General features: G+C 44.3%; 1 protein-coding gene across 1 annotated transcript in view; it reads left to right on the plus strand.

Annotated features, from left to right (window-relative positions):
- Positions 1-251: 251 nt before the first annotated feature.
- MAP2K1 (mitogen-activated protein kinase kinase 1) overlaps positions 252-24,492 on the plus strand; it is a 79,703-nt gene continuing 55,462 nt past the window's right edge. The window contains exon 1 of the mRNA XM_029237627.1: positions 252-789. Within this exon, the coding sequence (XP_029093460.1) occupies positions 710-789 (80 nt within the window). The 5' untranslated portion in view covers positions 252-709. The remainder of the gene's footprint in view (positions 790-24,492) is intronic.

The raw sequence follows: 24,492 nt of genomic DNA on the forward strand, positions 1-24,492 counted from the left end.
AGACCGCGTGGCGACCAACTGGGTCCAAGTCATCTCCCTTCCCGGTGGGTCCACCTGGGTGCCTCTGTGCGGCAGAGGGCGCAGTAGAGCCAGCGCCGGACCCCACCCCCAGGGTAGCACGCCGCGCCCCGTGACGTATTTCCACGTCATCTGCCGCCGAGGCGTGTTCCCATTGGCTGCCGGCGAGGCAAAAGGGGCGGAGCCGAGTGGGAGTGTGGAAAACGCAGCTGCCCGGGGGGGGGGGGGCGGCGGGCAAGGCTTCCCCCTTCCCTATCCCTCCGCACCCCTCCCCCGCCCTCCAGGCCTTCTGGGACTACTGCGCCGAGTCGCTTGGAACGCGGCAGTGGCGGCGGCGCACTTTCCCGGGCTGTGGCTGGAGCAGCGCTGTGGTGCGCGCGCGGCGGGGCCCCTCGAGCCCTGGGGACCGGTGGACTGAGGGAGAGCGGGAGGGAATCCCGGGGCTGCGGTGCTGCGCCGGCGGGGAAGCCCTTCGGTCCCCTGTGAGCCAAGCAAGTGGGGCGGGGGTCTCGTGAGACCGCCACTGGCCACTCGGCCGTGACGGGACCGCGCAGAGCGCGTCCCCCGAAGGCAACCCCCGGGCCCGCGGCCCTGACTTGGTCCCGCGAGGCGGGCGCGGGGCAGCTCAGAGGGAGGAAGCAAGAGGGGCCGCCCTCCCCTCGGAGTTGCGAGCGCCTTCCCCGGGTCCAAAATGCCCAAGAAGAAGCCGACGCCCATCCAGCTGAACCCGGCCCCCGACGGCTCCGCGGTTAACGGGACCAGCTCGGCGGAGTAAGTCTGGGGGGAGGCGAGCACCGGGGCCGGGCTGGGGAGGCCGGGGCCCGGGCTCAGGAGCCGAGTCGGGTGTGCGCGGCGCGCGGGGCTCCGCTCGGGTCGTCACGTACGTCTGGGGCTGCCAGGCGCGAGGAACTCCCGGCCGCAGAGGTATCGGTGACTAAGCACTGATTGTGCGCCTGACTCAAGACCAGTCAGTGGACCCAACGAATCGCGATGCCCCCATCCCCACCCTTTTCCCGACCCTTTCACCCATCCCTGATCTCTGGTCATTTTCCTTCTCCCTAAAAAGTAAAAACCGGTTCATCGCCCGCCCCTACCCAGCTCTTTCCCCCCACATCCTCTGCATTCCTGGCCTGTAACCGGGAGAAGGGAGCAGATGTCTTGGAAAAATTAAGATCGCATCTGCGTTTTTGTGACCAACTCGGTATAGAGTGTGGAGCTGGGACCTGTGAGCAGTCCTCACCTTCGTACCTGACACCTGTGGGCTGGGAGTGCCTAGTTGCGGCCGCTGCCTGGCCAGCGGGGGCGTGTGTACACCGACATCACAGTGGATTTTCGCTTGTCGACTTTGGGGGCTCTCATTCCTTGGCCTTCCTGGAAACTCTCTTGTCTCGAAGGGAGCGGTTTTTCTTTTCTTCATCTGACTTTTTAATTCATTCATTCATTAAACAAATCTCATCAGTGTCTCTCCTGGCTGTTCCTTACTTGACCATAAGCCCTAACTTCCGACCTGAGACATGACACCATGGTCTTGGAAATCACGCACAAGGTGCTCCATCTCTGCAGCTTACAGTGTTGCTCACAAACCAGTACTTTGTTTCGTTAAACAGTGATGCGGCTGTTTCATGTATGTTTCTGAGTTCCCTGCAACTCTTGAGTCCTGGGTAAGGGACAAGACTGCCTGAGGGAGGAAGACCCGGCGAGCTGGAGAAATAACCAGAAAAGATTTAGTTCTTAATCTCTTACCTGCACACTGGAGACTTTAGGAAGCCAGCTGATGAAATGAATAGATTAGGCTTGGATCTTCTGCCCTTTGGTGATTTCTGTAACCTTCCTTTGACTCTCTCAATTTTAATCGCCTGGGGACCTGTTGGCTTGGTGGCTCTGTCCATCCCTGTAATGATCCCAAGGCCAGTGGTGGACAGACCTGTGATGTGAGCTCAACCACATTCCTCAGACAAACTCCTTTCTTTTTTTAAAAAAAAATCAATTAATTTTTGGCTGCATTGGGTCTTCGTTGCTGTGCAGGGGCTTTCTCTAGTTGCGGTGAGCGGGGGCTACTCTTTGTTGCGGTGTGGGGGCTTCTCTTCATTGCAGAGCACGGGCTCTAGGCGCTCTGGCTTAGTTGCTCCGCGTCATGTGGGATCTTCCCAGACCAGGGCTCGAACCCTTGTCCCCTGCATTGGCAGACGGATTCTTAACCACTGGGAAGTCCCCAAACTCCTTTCAATACTGTAGTGTTTGTTTTGCATGATATTAACTTGTACAGGTTAGTGGATTACTTTGCAAAGATTGGTTCAGTTTTAGTGTGCAGAATTTTATCCCCTTAAAATAGTATGAAAGCCCCCCAGGGCAGGGAAGGACAGGACAAATTTTGAATGTTGTGGCCTGATCATCGTGCTCCCGTTTGATTTGGAGGAGGGTACTGAGTGGAAGTACCTTCTGTTGTTAATTGTGACACCACTGCTGTGTTCTTGCAAAGGGGAGGAGTTTCGTTATAAGAAAACAATACAGGGAGGAAAAGAAATTCTCCTGGAGTTGGTGGCAGATACGCTTGGGTGGGACTGGGAGATTCTAAACAGTGGTTAAGAGGTGGGATTCTGGAGTCAGGCTAAGTTTGTGGTTTTGTGACCTGGGACAAATCTCTCTCGGGCTTAGGTTTAGGTTTTTCATCTGTGAAAATGGGTCTAATGATAGAACCTATTTAGAGTAGCTGTGAAGATTAAATGAGCTATAGTAGGAAACCTTCCATGAATGTTAGCTGCTGGTACCTTTGTTACTGGGTAGAGAAGCCTCAAGGAAGCTAGATGGTAGTTTCCAGTTGTGGTGGTGGATATGTGTGTTAAGGTGCCTTAGCTTCTGGATAAACGACTCTCCCTTGCTCAGTTTTCTGTGCCATGTGCACCTACCTCCATGACTCATTGCTGTGTTGCAATAGGAGGCATCTTTGTGTAGGCTGCCTGAGACAAACAGGGACTGTTCCCCTACAGTTCCTGCCACTAATGGGGGGAAAGCTGTATACATCTACATTCTTTTTTTTTTTGCGTTATGCGGGCCTCTCACTGCTGTGGCCTCTCCCGTTGCGGAGCACAGGCTCCAGACGCGCAGGCTCAGCGGCCGTGGCTCATGGGCCCAGCCGCTCCGCGGCATGTGGGATCTTCCCGGACCGGGGCACGAACCCGTGTCCCCTGCATCGGCAGGCGGACTCTCAACCACTGCACCACCAGGGAAGCCCACATCTACATCTTTCACCTTTTTCAAGCAAAGCTGATGTACCCATGATTTCTGTGATTAGACTAGGGCACAATTTTGAACATTATCATACAGTGTAAACAAAAGAAAAAAAATCCATTGACATTAAAGAACTCTTGGTCCTAAATTGGCAAGGTTGCTTCTCTGTGGCTTTCTGGCACCTTGAGACTGGTCTCTAACATAGCACTTGCCCCTTTCAGACAGAGCTGGGTTATGTGGGACCTGATGTCTATGCAGGTTCTGGGGGTCCTTGAAGAAAAAGAATGCAAAAATATTTCTTCTGCAAGTCTGTAAAAATATATGAGCATATTGCAAGGGTGCCAAGTTAGAATGAAATAAATTGGAAATAAGATCATATCATTTCCTTGTTTAAAATGTTTTCATGGTTTTATTGCCGTTAGAATAAAATTCAAACTCCTTATATTGGGCTATGAGCCTGCTGCTATCCCCCTCCTGCCTGCCCCCCACTCCATCTCTTTAACCATATTTCCTGCTGCTCCTTTCCTAGATTACCCTGGTCCTCTTTCACTTCCTCCACGGGATGGTCCATACTCCCTCCAGACCCTTGCACATGCTGTTCCCTTTGCCTGGAATGAATCATCCCTTCCTGTTCCCAAGCTAGGAAGGAAGCAATCTTCACCTCTCTGCATAAATGTCATTTCCTCAGAGTTGTTCACAGACCACCTAATCTAAAGTACGTCTCTCTTTCTCATGTCATCTGATTTTTTAATGACATTTCTTCACTGTCCGTAATCTTTTTTAGGGTATTTTAAATATTTCTCTCTTCTGTACACCATAAACTATAAGCATAGGACTGCCCTTTTTGGATTCACTCTTCTGTAAGTAGTACCTAGAATAGTACTGGCACATAATAAGTGCACAAATGTTTGTGGAGTGAATCAGTGAGTGAATGAAAGTTCTAATATTTGCACGTGTTTAACAAACCTTTTAAAACCTTTTCATTTTTTTCTCTTATTTTCCCCTTTACTCTCATTCCCCCTTCCCCATTTACCTTTTTTTCACAGGCACCATCTCACCCACTCTAGGTTATTTAATATATGGTCTTATAATTCCACCCGTTTGTTGGCTGTATGTGTGCCTTTGGGAGGTATTCAATAGATGGTATCGTTTCGTGTGCTTGGAGTGCTGAATGATACTGTACTGTTATTCAGCCTCAAGAGAGAAGGGAATCCTGCCATCTGTGACACCATGGATGGACCTGAAGGACAGCATGCTAAATGAAATAAGCCAGACACAGAAAGAAAAATACTGCATGATCTCAGTTTATATGTGGAACCTAAAAAAGTGGAAGACATAGAAGCAGAGAGTAGATAGGTGGTTAACCAGGGGTGGGGAGGTGGGGGAAACGGGGAGATGTTCGTCAGAGGATACAAAGTTGCAGTTAATAGGAAGAATAAGTCTTAGAGATCTAATGCTTAGCATGATTACTACAGTTAATAATACTGTATTGAATACTGGACATTCGCTGAGAGAGTAGATGTCAGGTGCTCTTGTCACGCACACACAAAATAGTAACTTTGTGAGGAGGTGTGTATGTTAATTAGCGTGTCTGAAATAATCATTTCACTGTGTGTGTATATTGAATCATCGTGTTGTGCACCTTAATTATATTCAATTTTTATTAAAAATCCTGTTGTGCTATAAATCTACATCAGTTGGGATAGACTAGAAAATCTCAGTAGTTTGACATGCTTGCAGGTCAGTGGGAGGCTCTGTTGATTGGATTCCATCAGGGACTCAGGCTGACGGACACACCATGCCTGAAATATGCTTAATGAAAAGGGAATCTTGTGAACCACATTCTGGCTTTTAAAGTTTCTGCCCAGGAGTGACACATGTCACTTTTGCTCCCATTTTTGTAAAGCAAGTCACATGGCCATGTTGACCTTCAAAGGGGGCAGGGGCCTTCTTGGAAGGAGGATAATCAACAATATTTGAACAGAAGCAATGACCACCCTAAACTTTTATTTCAGTTTCTTTTGTTTTAACCAAACACCATGTTTCTGCACTCTGTTCATGCTGTTATACATGTATCTAGTTCATTATTTCTCTTGGTTGCAGAGCAGTCAGTCTTGTGCATGTACCACATTTTACTTATTATTCCTCTAGAGAGGACAATTGTGTTGTTTCCAACCCCTTGCTGCCTCAAACAGTGCAGCCATCGCCATCCTTGTACGCGACTCCTTTTCGACTCTTGTAAGAGTTCCCTGTGGAATGTACTCAGAAGTGGGATTGCTGAGTCTTAGGGTACTTTGCCTCTCCTTCCATGATAAGGCACATACTTAATCTCTTTGTGTTTTAAAGGAACGCTTTTAATCTCCACAAGGAGAAGTGTGAGCCCTGAGTAGAATTCGTGGTGGCAATGCAGGGTACTTCCCGAGTCCTCACTTTTTCTTTGACCTTAGGCAAGTCCTTTGTACTTTCTCTCTTTTAGTTTCCTTATCTGTAGAGTGAGGATGAGAATGGTCTACCAAATCTTTGCCTTAGTGGCCTACAAGGCCCTGCCTGATCAGGTTCTTCGTTTTCCTCCACTGTCCCCTTCACTTATGTGCTCCAGCCATGCTGTTTTCTGTGCTGTTCCGCAGTCGGTTGGGCACATTCCTATCTCAGAGCTTTTGCTATTCCCTCTGCCTAGAATTCTCTTCTGCCAAATACCCACGTGACTTGCTCCCTCACTTCCTTCAGACCTCTGCTCAAATGTCTCTTCACAGAGACCATCCCTGATCACTCTAATTATAGCACTCTCTGTCATGCTCTACTCCTTTATCTTGCCCTATTTTTCTTCATAGCACTTATCACTAATTAATGTTGCATTGTCCATAAGTATTTATCTGCACCTCACCCCGCCCGCACTAAAATGTATGCTTCGTGAAGGTGAGGGCTTGATTTGCTCCTTGCTCAGTGAGTAGATCAGTATCTGGCCCATAGAAGGTACTCAGTAGATATCTGTTGATTAAATGATTGAACCATTCCCACCTTGAAGGAGTATCATGAAGATTAAACAAGATAACACATACAGAAGTGCTTTGAAGGCCATATGGTGCTGAATAAACAAGAAGGTGCATTGCTTGGCCTTGGCGGCATCCACAGCTTTTGGATTTGGGGCTGAAACCCTCAGACTTAATTATTGCATTCAGAGCATCGTTCATAGCATCAGCAGTTTCTGCCACGTTTGTAGGGACACACATCTGTTAGTGTGAAGGTCCTTAAGGAAGGGGACAGAAACATTGAGACAGGTTGTTGTGCTTTTGGGGGATCTCTTATGGCCTTACCTGGGATGTACACCGTGGTAACTAGAAGCTTTTGAAGTGGTTTTAACTGATTTTGTAGTTCTGAACTTGGATGCTTCTACTGGTTTGTTGCTGCAATAACTAATACTGGCACAGTCTTTTGAGAACAACTTCAGGTGAAAAGTAGGGCCAGCTGAAGCCCGTGTCCTTGGGAAGAATGTCTCTGCTGTTGTTGTAGCAGATACAGAAATGGCAAAAAGGTTCATAAAAATGACTTAGCCCAGAGCAAGGAGATGTGTGGGGTGCTTGTTTGAACATAAACACATACAACATTTTACTTTCACTTACTTATGCATCTTTGAAAGAAAGGCAGAGAATACTTCAGTTAGAGCTACCCATCCAGCTCAATTTTTCTCTGCCTGATCCCTTTATTGTCCTCCCATTGCCCCAGCACACTGCTTCTTACCTCTGTCCGGTCTTTCCTTTGTCTGGAATGCCCTCCTCCACTTTCCTGTGTGATTTTATTTTTGTCTTGTATTTGCCACCACACTTTCAGTGAGGGGAGGGACCTTGACTATCTTGTATACTGATATTTCCCCGGCATCTCGCCCAGTGCCTGGAATTAATGAATGCTGCCCATCTTTCAAGACCTAGCATAGAGTTCATCTCCCATGTAGCCTTTTCTGAGTAACTCCATGCTATTCTAGGACCTGAGTTCGAGACTCAGTTATGCCCCTTCTTAATTGTCGACCTTTGGCATGTCATTTAACTTCACTGAGTCTTGGTTTTCCTCATTAGTAAAGGAAGGATAGTAATATAACACACCTGTGAGGGAAGGCGGGCAGGTGCGCATCATCCAAAATAATGTGTATGAAAGCACTTTATGATTGTTGGAATGCTATCCAAGTGGGAAGTGTAGTTAGTGGTGCCCGCTTTGGTTTCTTCCTTCTCAGCTGACTATTACCTTTTGTTCTCAATACCAAATTGCAAATGTTGATAAATCATGTTGATTTAGACGTTTTATATGCTGCCTGTTATTTAAAGCTTAACCCAAACCTGCATCTAATCAAGCCTTGAGATCTAACTTCCTGTTTACAGCAAATACAGGGATGGAGAAACAAATTAAATGATACCAGGAGGAAACAAGCATGCAAATTCAGGATGTGCAACATTCTCTAAGACAACTGACCCAGTCTCTTTAAAAAGTCAATGTCATGGGGGAAAAGTAGGGGAGTGGTGCTGTCAGAGAATTAAGAGACTAAGGAGACATGTCAACCAAATGTAATGCATGAACCTTGGTTGGGTACTGAATCAAAAAATGCGATAGCTGTAAAATGAATTCTTGGGACAATTAGGGAAATTTGAGTAGAGAATTAGGGCTAATTTTTTAGATGTAATAATGATATGATTATGTAGGAGAATGTTGTTGTTCATAGTTGATATGTGAAACTTACTTTGAAATGGTTCAGGGAAAAAATACACATACCCACATGGTAGATAAAGCAAACAGGGCAAAATTGTTCACAGTCGTTTAGTTGGTTAGTGTGTGAGTTTCACTGTTCTATTCTTTCCATATTTCTGTGTTTGAAAAAATTCATAATAAATTTTTTAAGAGTACCCAAGGATTAAAGTTCATCCTAAGCCTTATGCCCTTTTTAATTTTAACTCACGTTTTCTCTCTCCCCTTTTATATTCTGGCCTATATTGTGTAACAAACATCACATTAAATGCAATATCATTTTGAAGTCTTATGCTTTCTTATTCTCTAAATGTTCCTTATGTGTCTTTTTTTCATTAATTTGATTATATGGGACCATACCTTTTTGAACCCCTGGGTCTACATCACTACACTCTTAATATAGTAAATCATTATTGGTAGATTGGAAAAAAACAAAATAATGTTTAAACAAAACAAACCACCACCAACAAAAAACCCTTCCTTGCGAGCTTCCCTCAGTCTGAATTGGTAGTTATTTCTACCACATCCATAGGAAGTACAGGTCAAGCAATGGTGAATCTTTCTGACATGTTGAGAAAACCTGGAGAACCCACAGACTGGGAAGAAGATGAGGTGAGCCTGAGAAGAAAGCTTAGCGTCCCAGTTTTGTTTCTTTTATTCCCTTCCAGAAGTTGCCAGTTTTGAAAAAATCATCTTGGTCTCTTTTGGCCACTTGATTGTGTTTTTTCTTCATGTCCTGTTCTTTGCCTGAAAGCCCATGAGAGCTGTTTGAAGGCTCACATACCTGTTTGCTAAGTTAACACCTCCCAGAATGAATTGCATTTTTGTTTTTAAAAGAGGTGTTTTCTGAATCCTGGTGCAGGGCCTACTGTTAAAAATGCTGATCTTTGCCTCTCATTTCTTGGTGAAGCTCCCAGGGGTATCCTGCTTTGAGTCAGATTAAGAAGAGGTTACATGGGGGTTGAAGAAAAATCGGACAAAGGTAGAGTGATTTCTTTTCCCCCCAGCTCCTTTTTGCATATTTGCCTGCTCAAGTACAACTTCAAAAGAAAATTGAATGTATCAACACCTTTTTAAAGAAAGAACCTCAGACATTAAATTTTCCAGTTTAACTTTTGGTTATTCCGTTATAGGCATATATAGATAGCTGTGATCAGTTGATGGGTCTCTCCTCCCCCCCATTTCTACACATAGACATAATTCTAATGCTTGTCATTTATTTTTGGCTAAAGAATAGGATTTGGCTTCACAAATGACACTTTGTTGATTATTTAGGTGGCTTTCAAAATTTTATTATTTATTGTTACTCTTATGAATGTTTTAAACCCATTTGTTTTGTTCTTTGAGATTAATTCATACACAGAATCAGAGGCCATGAACCATGTTATGGCTTTTGTTACATATTAACTGAATATGTTCCATAAAGAGACAGAACCAATTTACAATGTATGTTTGAACTGGTCCCTCAAGCTTCAGGAAGTTGGCTTTTTTTTTTTGAAGTTTAATGATTTTTTTTTTTTTTTTAGAGGGGGAGGACATATTACAAGCAAATGATCCTCATTTCAGTCCCTTCTTTTTTTTCTAAATAAATTTATTTATTTTTGGCTGTGTTGGGTCTTCGTTGCTGTGCGCGGGCTTTCTCTAGTTGTCGTGAGTGGGGGCTACTCTTTGTTGCGGTGCGCGGGCTTCCCATTGTGGCTTCTCTTGTTACGGAGCACGGGCTCTAGGCGCGCGGGCTTCAGTAGTTGTGGCATGTGGGCTCAGTTGTTGTGGCTCGTGGGCTCCAGAGCTCAGGCTCAGTAGTTGTGACGCACGGGCTTAGTTGCTCCGTGGCATGTGGGATCTTCCTGGGCCAGGGCTTGAACCCGTGTGCCCTGCATTGGCAGGCATATTCTTAACCACTGCGCCACCAGGGAAGCCTTAGTGATTTTTTTTTGATAGTTTAATAGGACTTCTCCTCAGTCTGCTTTACTTTAATTGTTTGCCAGTCTGTATTTTTGAAATGGGATTATTTTCTGTATTTCATCGATTCAATCTAAACTAATATTTAATGAATGCTTACCAAATGTAATTTGCTATGCTGGATGCTGTAGGTGGTAAGATTGTCTTTGCCTCCAAGGATCTTAAAATCTCATATGGGAGGGGAGGGAGAGGTTGCAAAGACACAAGAAGAAGGAAACAGATGGCTGCAGAGTAAGAAAAGTGCCCCAGGAGAAGAGGTACAAAGAAAGTACTGTCAGATCATTGAGAGGAGGAAGAACGCACATCCAGTGGGGAAGATTAGGAGAGCCTTCACAGAGGAGATGACATTTGAGCTGGGTCTTGAAGGATGGCTAGGATTTCCATGGGAATGGGGGAGGGGGGGCATGGCAGGAAGAGAGCTCAGGTTGAGCAACTTCACACAAGTGGGAAAGCTTCGGATGTGTGGAGGAGCCGGCAAGTAGTTTAGTGTGCTGGGTGCATCGCTGCAGGTAGCAGGAGATGAAGCTGGAGAGGTAGGTGGGATGGTTTTGTGGTATCAGCTGAACATTTTGAAAAGTTTCACGCAAACTTTTCTTCTCCTCTGACCCTTCTTTAATAGATACGTCTATATAGCTTTGATGTGCTTTGTATTTTATTTATTTTTTGTTAGTTCATGTCTTTTATTAGCCAGTACAGTTACTTGTCTTCTGGTTTGTTGAAGCAATAGATCAGTGTGCTTTGTATTTTAAAGTTTTATAAATTATGTGGCTACTACATTGTCCCACTGCAATGTTTTCCTTTTATATTGTATTACTTAGGAAAAAATATTTTTTTATTTTGCAAAGCATGCCTTTTATATGGTGTAGGCTACTTTTCTTTAGTATTAAGACATCTATCATCATGTCATAACTAATAGGAGTGTGGGGCTTCATTTTCTTCTAGACTTTTCTGCCCCTTATATGGTCCCATCTAGGATTAATTAATGTTCTTGGTGTGAGGTATGGGTCTATGTTAATTTTTCTACATAGTGAGTTCTAATATCTTCATGGAGTTTATTAAATAGGATTTTTATCTGTTGTATTTTCAGGTTTACTTTTATTTGGTCTTTATGGTATTTTTATCTCTTTCTAAAATTTCTTTTTAACTCTTATTTAGTTTTGATAGTCTTTTTTTTTCCCTTTTCTTTTTTTTTTTTTTTTTTGGTACGCAGACCTCTCACTGTTGTGGCCTCTCCCATTGCGGAGCACAGGCTCCGGACTTGCAGGCTCAGCGGCCATGGCTCATGGGCCCAGCCTCTCCGCAGCATGTGGGATCTTCCCGGACCGGGGCACGAACCCATGTCCCCTGCATCGGCAGGTGGACTCCCAACCACTGTGCCACCAGGGAAGCCCTTCCCTTTTCTTAAATTGGGTAGGGTTAAAGAAAACTTTAAGAATTGTCATGGTTTATCTTTCCATTTATTAATGTCTCCTCCTCTTTTCCTGTTACGGTTTTATAGTTTCTTTTGAATAACTCTCTTGTGTCCTAAGTTAATATTTCAAATACCTAACGTTTTGATGCTGTTGTGATTGAACATTTTTAAATTTGTGTTTTCTCTTGACTGTGGTTTGATTTGTATGAATTGTTTATATCCTGCAGCTTTTTAAAATTCACTATTATATCTAGTAATTTTTTTTTTTTGGCTGCACTGCGCGGCATGCGGGATCTTAGTTCCCTGACCAGGGATGGAACCGATGCCCCCTGCAGTGGAAACACAGAGTCTTAACCTCTGGACGGTCAGGGAAGTCCCATATATCTAGTAATTTTTTGATTGAACATCAGTATTTCTAGATTTACTAGTGTCATCTACAAAACATAACTTAATTCTTCCCTCTCAATACCATTTCTATTTTACAGCCATCTCAGCTTGCATTGCTCTCAGTAGCAGTTCTCATGGCCCAGGGGACCACTTTTAAGTATAATGAGGCTTCCCAGGAACCTTCTGGGCCAGGGGCTTTTCTGCTGTCTCCAAGGAGTCATGAAAATAGGAAGCAGCCGCCCAGCTTTATAGAAGCAGAGCCTGTTAGGGCTGGATGGGACCTTACAGGTCCTCCAGCCCTCGACTCCTTTTGCAAGATGAGGAAACCAGACGGGGGGGGGGGGGGGAGCAGTGGGGAGAACTTGCTGGGAGTTCACACAGCTGGAGTGGAAGAAGGTGCTTGAACTTTTATCCCAACTCAGACATATTTTCACTTGGGATACTTACTTGGTTTGAAAATTTTCCAAGTTTACCCGACACTGAATTTTGGTAACTTTACCTAGTACTCTTAAAAATTTTTAAAAACCTCTTTTCAAGTAATAATCTGAAACACTGGAAAAGGCTGTCCCTCTATATCACCACTCTCCTAAGGTGTTTGAGGGAAAAGGGAATGAGGAAATGGGGGAAGGAAAGGGTATTTTATTTTAGTCCAGGATCCTTAGTAGGAAGGCCTATTTTTAAGCTTCATAATGTCAGTTTTTAAAGCAGTGGCTTTCAAAATAACCACAGACAAAAGTCCCTCTGAAATGATCACCTTTCTAGACTTGACCTGTTTTGAGTTTACCTGTTACCAAGAAAGGTTCAGAATTTCAAATGCTCTTAAGTGCATTTACTTTTCAGAAAAAATGGAACAATTGAGTTGAGTGAATGATCCACATGAGTTCCAGATTCCAGTCAAATCTTGAAATTTGGGGAGTTGTGAGGAGAAGACAAGACTAATCAGCCACATTGTCGTATTTGCAGGTTGTCTGGATCCAGGTTCATTACGTTTCTTTATTGAGTTATAACTTACGTATCCAGGTTATTTTTTAAAAATTAGATTAGACCCTCACCGCATTTGAGAGTTCAGAGTCGAAATTATTTGCCCTGTTTGATTTCATATCATCCTTCAGTAAATAATCCTTCAAGAATATCCTTGTTGGGGGAGGCCTCAGAAGTTAGCAGGAATTCCAAGCTAACGGTAAACCTTTTGTCTAATGGCTTACTCAAATCCAGATCGAAATCCTACCAAAATGCTAGCCTGTATTTCAGCTCTTCTCTCTCTCTCTTTCTCTGAGTCTGAGGAATGCTAGAAAAACAAGAAGAAGAGGGTAGTTTAACATCCCAATAATTATTAACAATAGAAAATATATCCTGGTTATCTTAGGCATCCATTTGTGTCCACTGATAAAACTTGGGCATTGGAGCCACGGAAAAGTTCTATTCACCAAAGGAAGGACCAGCGGAACATTTGGACCAGGTTCATAGCTCATTATATTAGTTTAGATAGACAGTGCAACACTTTTATTATTTTACTAAAACACTCCTTTTAAATATAGTCTTTTGCCTTGTTTTATTTTGGTAACTAAACTAACGCTGGGTTAGCCATAAATGTAGCTTGCTGCATTTTTATTTCTGAGTATTCTAAATCACTGAGCAATTATTTTAAAAAAGTCTTAAAGCATTTACAAATAAAAAGCTATAAAATATTGACTAGGGGAAGTCAAGGGGAGAGTTAGTGAGGAAAGTACCAGAAACCACTAACAGGTGTTTTGGCTGCACTGAACAAAGTTTCAGCTTGATAGGCAATCAGGGGGAAGGGTTTTGTGAATTCCTGAAATGTGAGGTGGAGGGGACACAGGGTAAATCAGCAGTTCCGGAGGCACAGAGGACTTGGGTACTGGAGGTGCGCCCCTAGCTGAGGATCTGGAACAGTTCCTGAGCAAGTGGCTTTCTTGAAAGAGAAGCGCTTTATCTGTAGGACCCAGGCGTGGGGTAATAAAGTATGGGTCCTAGATCAGGAAGGAACAGTAGGACGAAGGCAAAAGACATGAAACTTATCCCTGAAGGACATCATAACTGGAAAAATTACCGTTTATTGAGGGCGTATCTGATCTATTTTCATCCATTGTCTTGAATTTGCACTAAAAATCTGTGAGAAGGTTCATAATATTCTATTGTACAGATAAGGAAGATGAAGTTTAGGGAAGTTAAGTAACTTGCATAAGGTTGCATAACTAGTAAGTGGTGGAACTAAGTTTAGAACCCAGGTCTGTCCTTCTCTAACACCCATGCTTTTCCCACATAGCCCTCCAAAGATTGCGTAAAATGCTGAAGGTCTTCTTAGAGCTACACTCACCAAAACTATAGCCACTAGCCATATGTAGCTATTTAAATTTTAATGAATTAAAATTAAATAAAGTTAAGAATCAGTTCCTCATTTACACTCGCCACACTTTGAGGACTCAATGGCCACGTGTGGCTAGTGTTTACTGTATTGGACAGAGCAGATTACAGCATTTTCATCATTGCAGAAAATTCTGTTAGCATCTAGAAGTCATCCAATTTTACTCTTATTATTTTTGCCCCTTTATTTTGCAAAGGAGAATATGAAGGACAAAGGAAGGAAGTAACTTGTTCAGTGTCATACATTTAATTAATCCAGGCCTTTGGACTTATTGCCTGGTGGCTTTTCCTATGTTCCACCCTCTTCCTTAAAAACAATTAGCAGAATAGAGATGGGCAAAAGGAGTGACTCTTACTCCCTTGAGCTTTGCCTGGCCTTCAAACTAGATTCTTCCTCCCAAAGTACAGTCCTGAGTTTTCCCAAGTTCAAAGGGCATGTTATGATTAGCCCCCCAGGGAAACGAAGGATGTTTGTTGGAAAGGAATTCCATGCTTAATGTATGAAATAGCACTTTGATTCCCCTGGTTCTTTCTCTGCCTTCCTACCAAGAACTTTGTAATTGAACTTGCAGCTGCCCACCATTTGTCTTCCAAAGAAGGCCAACTTCAAAACCGTTCGAATGACAGAGGTATATATACTTTGAATGCCACCAGCTGCTTGTCATTTGCTGTTTATTCCAATGACATTTGTGTTAGGGTCAAATAGATTTAGATTGTGACCAGAATTACAACCATAGATTTCTAACTTGTATGTTTAGAAGATTAAGATGTATTAACGTTCATTTAACTGATATTTAGTACATATCTAATATGTACCAGGCACTGGGCTGAGAGATGGACAAAAAGAAGTTTTGCTGAAAATTGGAAAAGATGCCAGTGTTACTATGACTGAGTTGAATGCATTTTAAATACTCTGAGTTTTATTGTCAGTATTTGCTATCCACATATCTACTATTTAGTCCTAAAATTCAGTAAAAGCTCCAGTTTGGAGCATAGCTTTGAAGTAAAGTGAAGAATCACATGGGAATGTCCTTTTAGTAGATGCTATTAAAGACATTTAAATTATACATTCCAGTGTTTAAATGATAGTCTAAAGTGTATGTGTGTGTGCTTGGAGGGTGGGCATGTGGGAACAAAACCAAGGCATTGTGCTGGGGTAATATTTTTAGGAAGCCTAAATGTGATGTTTGATTTCAGTCTGACTCATGGCTTAGAAAGTTGTCTTTCAGAAACTGAGAAATGAAAGTTTTGGGCGCATGAGTATGCTCAGAGAGATTAAAAGCAAATCTGAATGTTGGCAAGGTGTCCAGGAGAGTGCCTGTCTTCCCTGAGAGTGCAAAGGTAGGGGCAGCGAGGACTTTAAAGATGGTGGGGACAGCTGGAAGGGATCCCAGGGAGCTTTGACATCTGGTCTTTCTGTCTGAGATCATAGGGGCAGAAGGGCGGGGGAGGCAGAGCACCCAGAGGTCTTCCTGTATTGTTTTTTAGAGTAGGGTCTAATTTCTAGAAAGTTTTCATATCCTTGAGTCTGTCTCCACATCTGTAAAATGGGCACAACAACCCCTACCCAGTAGAAAGGATTCATATGTGTGTGTAAACTGCTTTTGATGATTAACTGGACTCATGATAAGGGCAGGACTAGATTCCCAGCCCAGGGTGCCTTATTTTCTATCAGGCGAGGAGAGAAAATTCCCACCTCCCAAAGAACTTCCAGTGATGAGGCTCTTCAGCTGTTCTTTATCCACACAGACTTAGAATAGAGACAACGCCGGGCATACTTGCAATTTCTGGGGATGTGCAGGAAGCAAAAGAATTATTTTCAGTGAAACAGGAGGCTGCAAAAGGTGCCTAGGAAACAACTGCCTCAGTACAGCCTAATATAGACTCCTCCCAGCTTCTCTAGGCCGCCATCTGCCTGGCAGGCACCACCCAGGAAGCTCAGCTTTCTTCTCCAAGAGTTTAAAGAGGATTTCCTGGACTGCGCGTGCGTGCATCTGTGTGTGTGTGTGTGTGTGTGTGTGTGTGTGTGTGTGTGTGTAGGAATAGGGAAGGGTAGTCACTGACATAAAGGGAAGGTAACACTCCCTTCCTGTGGCACAAACCAGATGTTGAGGGTCAGTTCCAGGTAGATCTAAGGTTCAACTTCTCCTTCATATTTCTTCCAATCATCTTCCTCAGTGGGCCCTGGCCTCTGCTCAGACTGTGTCTTCTACTGGGGATTCCCTTCTCCACCTTCAGTGCATGTTGAACCCTAATCTTGTTCAGTTTATAGGTCAGCTCTTCTGTAAATCCATCACAGACTTGTCTTCCACCCCACTCCAGGTAGCAGTCATCTACTCCACCTTCCAGAGCACTCTGTACATATCCCATCACGTGTTAGTTGTTTGCATAACTCTGTCCAGTTGGACTGGACTTGAGGAAGCTTGGGACCGGGTCCTATTCATCATTATCTCCAGTGCACATCATGTTCCCTAGCACCTGGTTTGGTAAAAATTTTTTTTTTTTTTTTTTTTTGCGGTACGCGGGCCTCTCACTGTTGTGGCCTCTCCCGTTGCGGAGCACAGGCTCCGGACGCGCAGGTTCAGCGGCCACGGCTCACGGGCCCAGCTGCTCCACGGCATGTGGGACCTTCCCAGACTGGGGCACGAACCTGTGTCCCCTGCATCGGCAGGCAGACTCTCAACCAACCACTGCGCCACCACGGAAGCCCTGGTTTGGTAAAATTTTGTTGAACGACTTAAGCCTTGAGATAACAGAGGGCAGAAGATGCTCCTCTCCCAAGGTCGAGACTCTGCTGATCCCTGCGAAGTCTGACTTTGACTTAATTAGTGGTTGACTCTTTTCAGTTTATAATATCTTGGCACAGGAGGGTCACAGTGTTGGTGGTAATCATAGCATTTGTTCTGTGAGGCTCTGTGTACTCTTTATTGTTTTTACATCTATTTATTTCCTCATTCAACCACATGAGGCAGGCGGGATGTGTGTTATCTCTACCCAGTAGATGAGGAAACTGATCCTGGTTAAGGGCTGTGTATGTCACACAGGCAGTTAAGTGCCTGTAGTCCTTTGTACTGCCTTGTCAGTCAATAGTCCCTTCCTAGCCCAGTGGGGAAACTGGCAGTGACATTCTGTGGTGTTCCCTCAGCCCCATGCCTGGCACAGAGGAAGGCTCAGGGAATGTTTGGGGCTGGGTGGATTGGCAGGCCTCTTTTGCGTGCTCAGCTGAACACTTATTCCCAGCAACTGCTGGGCTCTTTGATGGATATGTGACATCGGTGACTGAATATACACGGCACCTGTGGCTTTTCACACTCTCCCCCCACGCCTCTCCAGGGATTGGGATAGGACAGATGGCCACAGACGCAAGATTCTCAGCTCTGCATCCTCTCTGCAAATCATATTTGGGGAAAAGTTAAGCCTGTGCAGTAATACAATTTCAGTAACATGGTTTCATACTGCTGGTAAGTACTTTAACACTCTGGATAAATCACACTTCAGCAGAACTCATTTGGGAAAAGAGTTTAATTTCACTGTAGGTGGCTGTGATTCCCACCCACCAGCCCTCCTGCACCCCCACCCCAATAAATCTAGGCTGATAAGGTGAACGCAGCACCAGGCCAGGCCGTTTCCAGACCCAGGATAGCATTATGTTATATTAATCATCCTTTTCACCATCAACACCTTTCATTCCCTCTCCCCCAAGCACAGCCGCCTGTCTGTCCTTATATGTTAAATGTGGAAAAGATTTTGATAGTTCAGTCTCCTGGATGTGTTGTGAAGAGATTAAGGTCCAGAGAGGCTGGGAAGCTTACTTGGTGTTGTACAGCTGGTGAAGACCTGAATCGAGATCCGAGGCCCCTGACTACTCTTGAGAGTGGGGCTGTTTTCTGCCCTGTCCCAATGCCTGCGCTTCGATCTGTCTTACAAGTAGGGCAGAGTCTGTATGTTCAGTTTAAAATGAATAAAGGTGATCAGTTGCTCATTGTTAAAGGCCCCCAGCACAGAGTGAGTTCATTTCCTGTTGACCCTCACAGCCTCTCTTGACATACCTTTGGTAACGGCAAGTAAAGTCTTGACAGATTTCTGTAGAGTCAGTGCAGCCTAGGGGTAACCCTGTGTGGTTTTGACTAATAGGATTTAACTTTCAGGAAAAAAAGAAAAAGAGGGAAGGATGATAAGTATATGTGGAGGGAGAGAAAAAACTGTTGTTAATTTTTCTCTTCATGGTATACCTTTTGGCTCTTTGGATCTAGAAATCATCTGATTTTGATGTTTCACATATGGCGAATAGATACATAATCCAAAGTCAGGTGTTGAGACCGCCGAAGATTAGTAAAATGTAACAGTAGGTCCAAGTCTGGAGCGTGAAAAAAATAATACTCCTCATTTGTCATAGAAGCTTCAGTGTTCTACATCTCCTGCCAGCGGACTCGGGGATGCTTGGGAGCTCAGCAATTGGTGTGCCGTCAACTGGTCTCTGGTCCTCCCTTGTTAGGGGTGGGGCCTATTGTCTGAGTGGGTATTTTTGGGAGGGGCACACATGTCTGGCCAGCCAGAGGGGCCAGTTGATGATGTGCACTGCACTGGATGATGTGTCTAGCAGGAAGCCCAGCTGTAACAGCAGACGGTAACCGTTCTCTGCATAGGATTCACCTGTAGTAGGTGGTCAGTGTTTATTGATTTCTTGATTTAAAAATATATCTGTATCTTCCTCTATTTTCTTTACTACGAAGATCTCAAGTCTCTTTAATTTAGGGGAAGAAAGGAGCTACTGATGCCCTGCTCCTCTTTTGATACCATGACGCGCTTCCCCACAGATACAAACTCTGTTCTGGCTCTTAGTGGGTGCTCCTTGCTCTGCAGGAGTGTGATCTGCAGAGGCAGACAGCTGAGGTTGGAGTCCTGGCTCCACCCCTAAGTTGTTGTGTCGATTGGGCTCATTACTTAACCTCTCTCACCCAATTTTATTGCCAATGTTTGGGAGGCTACCCCTCCTTGAAGGCTGAAGTCAGATATTATTTCGACCGTGAAAGTTTGCGTGGTCTTCCTTGGAAAAGCTCCAGTGGGACTGTCCATGAACTACTCAGGAGACAAACCACTTGGGGGGGGTGTGTATGTGTGGTGATCTTCACACGTGTCTGTTGTGTTTTACCACCTGCACTGTGAGCTTCTGGAGATCAGGAGTTCAGTCTTGATGCCCCATCTTTAGCCCAGGCCTGGTGCGTAGTAGGTAGTCTCTAAACATGGAATGAATGAATGTCGGTGTTAGCTTACAGAGCTCATGTGGGACAGGAGATTGGCTCCACTGGGCTTTCACTGATATCAAACGCAGTGTTATGTGCATTGAGTTTCTTGATACCTGTGCTTGAATCATTTCTACTTTTTGTCCTTTTTAACTGATTAAGCAAAGCTGGGCTAGTTGGAGACCCCAGATAGGACCAAGAGATGTGGCCTCTGCCTGACTCTGTTGTAGGTAAAGTGCTTAATTCCAAGCCAGCACAAAGAAAGTTGGGAGTATTAATTATGTGATCAAATAGAGTCTAGTTACTAGACTGTAAATGATGATGGTGGGCAGGGATGTCATAAATGTCCTAGGGTCTGGGGGCCTGAAGGAGTTAAAGCTCCTCTCAGAATAGCCCAGGCAGCTCTTAGGAAGTAGCTTCTGAGGCAGGATGTGGCAAACCAGTGAGTAAATGAGAGCCATTCTCCTTTGGAAGAAAAGAAAGTGGGTGGGGAGAAGTGAAGAGGAAGAGCCTGGTGGACAAATCTTTTTTATCTTCTGCTGTTAAGAACATGCTTCTCTTTTGAATGCCAGGCAGAGCCTGCAGAATTTTAACCTAAAGTGACCAAGGTCCAAAGAACGCTTAACAAGGCTGTTTTTGCAGTTGTCTTGTTTTTCTCCACAGCTAATAACTCAAGTTTAATGTGCAGTGGAGTACCATCTTAGTAAATTTTGTTTTCTAATCTTAGTCATTGGCGTATTCTTTAATGCTCTTTGAGGATTCGCAATTAATGTGAGGTGTCATCCACAGTCACACTCTTTTTTAACCAAGAATAAGTTAGAAGAAAGGTATTTTTGTTTGTTTGTTTTAGAAAAGTGTCTTGTTAGTGTGTTCAGCTATTTGTTTCAGAACACACTCTCACTGTGCGTAACAGTCTTTTGTAACACAGGACAAGAGGATGCTTCCATTTAATGCAGGTGAGAAATCTTGTTCAAGGATGGAAGGCTCCAGACCCGGGTTAATTCCACAATCTTGGTGTCTTTTGTTAAGAGCATGGTTATAGATTGGAGGCAAATTATTGACAGAGGGTGCAATTTTGCAAATAAAAATAGCCCTCTGGAATTCAGTAATGTGTATATGAAATGAAATAGGTGAACTGAATTTGTTGAGTTTCAAGCATCACTGGAAAAGCAACCATCATTTATAACTGTATTGCATAGATAGCAATAATGTAAATCAGCGTTGGGTTCAGGAATTGGCTCCAGGACTGTGGTTTGTTATGAGAGAAACACTTCTGTCCTTACAATGAGCTGGTGTGCATGATGGACTGGATTTGACTTTACTGTCAAAGGCTTCTATGAGCCAGTCTTTGGACCAGGTAATGAGAGGTTAATTATCTAAAAGAGAACTCCCCAGTGGACTTTCAAGGACCTGGAAAGCTGAACTCAGCAGTTTTTAGACTTCAGGTTTCTACACACTCTTTCTCTCAAGGAAGCCAATATCTCCTGAGTTGTGCAGCTCTTGATTCTATTTCTATGAAGGTTCCAAACTGGAATTTTTTTTTAATTGAAATATAGTCGATTTACAATAGTGTTAATTTCAGGTGTATAGTGTAGTGATTTGGTTTTTTGACAATTATATTCCATTATAGGTTATTACAAGATATTGAGTATAATTCCCAGTGCTATACAGTAAAGCCTGGTTGCTTATCTGTTTTAGGTGTCGTAGTTTGTATCTGTTAATCCCTTATTCCTGATTTGTCCCCTCCCTTCGGTCACCATAAATTTGTTTTCTGTGTCTGTGAATTTGTTTCTGTTTTGTATATAGATTCATTTGTATTATTTTTTAGATTTCACACATAAGTGATATCATATAGTATTTGTCTTTCTCTGCCTGACTTCTTTCACTAAGCTTTATATTCTCTAGGTCCATCCACGTTGCTGCAAATGGCAATATTTCGTCGTTTTTTTTTTTTTTTTTTTTTGCGGTACGCGGGCCTCTCACTGTCGTGGCCTCTCCCGTTGCGGAGCACAGGCTCCGGACGCGCAGGCTCAGCGGCCATGGCTCACGGGCCCAGCCGCTCCGCGGCATGCGGGATCCTCTCGGACCGGGGCACGAACCCGCGTCCCCTGCATTGGCAGGCGGACTCTCAACCACTGCGCCACCGGGGAGGTCCTATTTCGTTGTTTTTTATGGCTAATATTCTACTGTATACACGTACCACATCTTCTTAAGCCAGTCGTTTGTTGGTGGGCAATTGGGTTGTTTCCATGTCTTGGCTATTGTAAAGAGTGCTGCTGTGAACATTGGGGTGCATGTATATTTTCAAATTAGAGTTTTCTTTTTTCTGGATATATACCCAGGAGTGTAATTGCTGGATCATATGGTAGCTCTATTTTTCATTTTTTTAAGGAACCTCCATACTGTTTTCCATAGTGGCTGCACCAATTTACAGTCCCACCAACAGTGGGATGGAGCCTGGATGGAGTGCTTTTCCCTCTGTTGCAACAACTGATATCTTTCAGGTCTAAACGTGGACATTACATTTTCTCACCTTCACTTTCCCTTCCTCATCTTAGATGGAGTTGTCTTTTTTCTGTTCCCATACCCCACTGTGCCCACCTCACTTTCAGCATTATTGTCTCCCTTACCCCGTAGCTGTTGCTGTACTTGTTAGTACCATTCCCTGTTTTTGGCTTGCACTGTGATATCTCTCTCTGTCTCTCTCTCTATCATCTCTACATCTCTGTCTCCCTGTCTCTTACACACACACACACACACACACACACACACACACACACACACACACTGCCTGGTGAGGGCAGAGACCTTGTCTTCCTCATCTGTACCTCCCTAGCCTCTAGCGTAGATGGTGCCTGTCACATTGTGGATGCTCCATAATGAATCTGCATTGCATTTTCACATCTGTAGACATCACAGCTATAAGCTAGATGTCTACTCCAGTTCCTTATCCCCTGCACTCCTCTAGATTAGAACGGTCTTGGAGACTTATATTCTCATGGTCACTTCTGCTTCTTTGGGGCTCACATTTCCCTTCCTGTGATTTTTCTCTTCTTTTTGCTCTGTGTTGAACAAACTTGGAATTTGGCCTCCTTTCTCTGCTTTCCATCAACAGCAGTAAGAACAAAATATACACAAAGCTATTTGTGTGCATGGCAGATTGGACTGAAGGTCTGGGGTGGGGAGGATGTACTATAGCAATAAAGACAACTTAAAATCTAGTGGTATTAGGTATCCTTGGGCTTAAATGACCTTTGCCACTCTGCCATGGTGCATTCTTTTCTTCCTTTCTTGCTGCTTCACAGCCACTCCCAAAAGAAGCCTCTCCCATTTTATTCTGCAACGTGATTCAGCTCTCCAGCTCCACCCCTGCGTGCTGTTCAGGGCTGCTTCTGCCTATGCCAAGGCTCAGAAGCAGGCCCTATTAAACTATGGGCCAGCCTTCTGGTCCTCTGGTATCCTCTGCTCCGATGGTGTTTATTCGCACAAACACTTATTTCCCCGCCCTCTACCTTCTTTTGTAAGACTTAAGCAAGCACTATCAGTTTTAGTTTTCATTAAATTTCATTCTCTCTGGTCCATGATGTTACTTCTACCAGCTACCTTTTGACCCCACGAGGCCAACTGCTCTTAATTGGAGAGCCTGACTAGTAGTTTTCCACACTCTAGTTTAAGAAGTTGAGTGCCTAAGTGAGCACTTGGTTGGACCTGGAGCCCTGATCCTGATCTCAGGATTCCCTGAGAGTTGCTAGAAAGTCACCTAGGGAGTGGGATTTTCCCCAGAGGTGATGGGTGCTCAGAGGAGAGGTTTGCTGACCTCTCTTGTGTGTAACTTTGGGCAAGGAGAAGGGCCTAGCTGTAACAAGCATGTTGGTCGTGTATTTAAGGAGGGAAACAGGTCTGGAGAATTGAAAATTTCTCAACATGGACTAGTACTGGAGACGTGTTTTGAGTGCTGTGTTTCTCCTGACTGCATCTTACTGCTCTTAGTTGTGCTTCTGGGCACTAGCTGTTGGTCTTTTTGCCCTGGGGACTCAGCTGTCCTCATGGTTCTGGGTAAGACTGTGGTCACGTTGGGTCCTTTCTTCCTGAAGAGCAAGCTGCACCTCTCATTCACAGAGCAGCATGGACCATTATTACACAGGGAGTTTCTAAAAGGTCTTTCTCTAGAGCAGGGAGTGGGTAGGGTCAAATACATCATCTTAATAAGGCCACAGTACACCAGCTTGTCCTTTCAGGAGCAGTCAGCCACTCCCATTCTGTGGCCACCACCAGACCCAGCACTGCCTTTGTTTTTCTGATGGTGACCACGCATTTATTGAATTTTCTACCTGGGTTATCCTTGGTGCTTTCTTCCTTTCAGCACTTCCTGCCCCGTCCCTGCCAGCTCTCTTATGCCACCAGACTGTTTACTGCTTGTCCCGTGTGCTTCACCTGGGCAGTGTCCTATTGCTTCCCTTCCCTCCCCAATCAAAATGTATTAGCCGGGCTTCCCCGGTGGTGCAGTGGTTAAGAATCTGCCTGCCAGTGCAGGGGACGCGGGTTCGGGCCCTGGTCCGGGAAGATCCCACATGCTGCGGAGCAACTGAGCCCGTGCGCCACAACTACTGAGCCTGCGCTCTAGAGCCCGCGAGCCACAACTGCTGAAGCCCGCGCACCTGGAGTCCATGCTCCACAACAAGAGAAGCTGCTGCAATGAGAAACCCATGCACTACAAGGAAGAGTAGCCCCCGCTCGCAGCAACTAGATAAAGCCCGAGCGCAGCAACAAAGACCCAACACAGCCAAAGATAAATAAAAGAAAAATAAATAAATTTATTAAAAAAAAAAAGTATCAGCCTTGGATGTTCCGCTGAAAGAATTTCCTTTTTGGGTAGATTTAATTTGTTGTCCTCTCAGGGATTTTACCTTTTAGCAGAACACAGTTCTTACCTCAAAGGAATGGGTCACTAATGGGTAATTACCTGGTGTTAGGGATGAGCTAAGTGGGAGATTTGTTTAAAGGACATGAGCTCTTCAGCTGATGTGGAGAAAAGATCAAACTTTGGAATTCCAACTCTAGCCTTGGGTAAGTTACTTAACTACACCTGGCCTCCATTTCCATATCTGTAAAATGGGAACAACATGT

This window comes from Monodon monoceros, unplaced genomic scaffold (genome assembly GCF_005190385.1).
Source record: "Monodon monoceros isolate NGI ecotype Baffin Bay Population unplaced genomic scaffold, NGI_Narwhal_1 Super_Scaffold_21, whole genome shotgun sequence".
NCBI lineage: Eukaryota > Metazoa > Chordata > Mammalia > Artiodactyla > Monodontidae > Monodon > Monodon monoceros.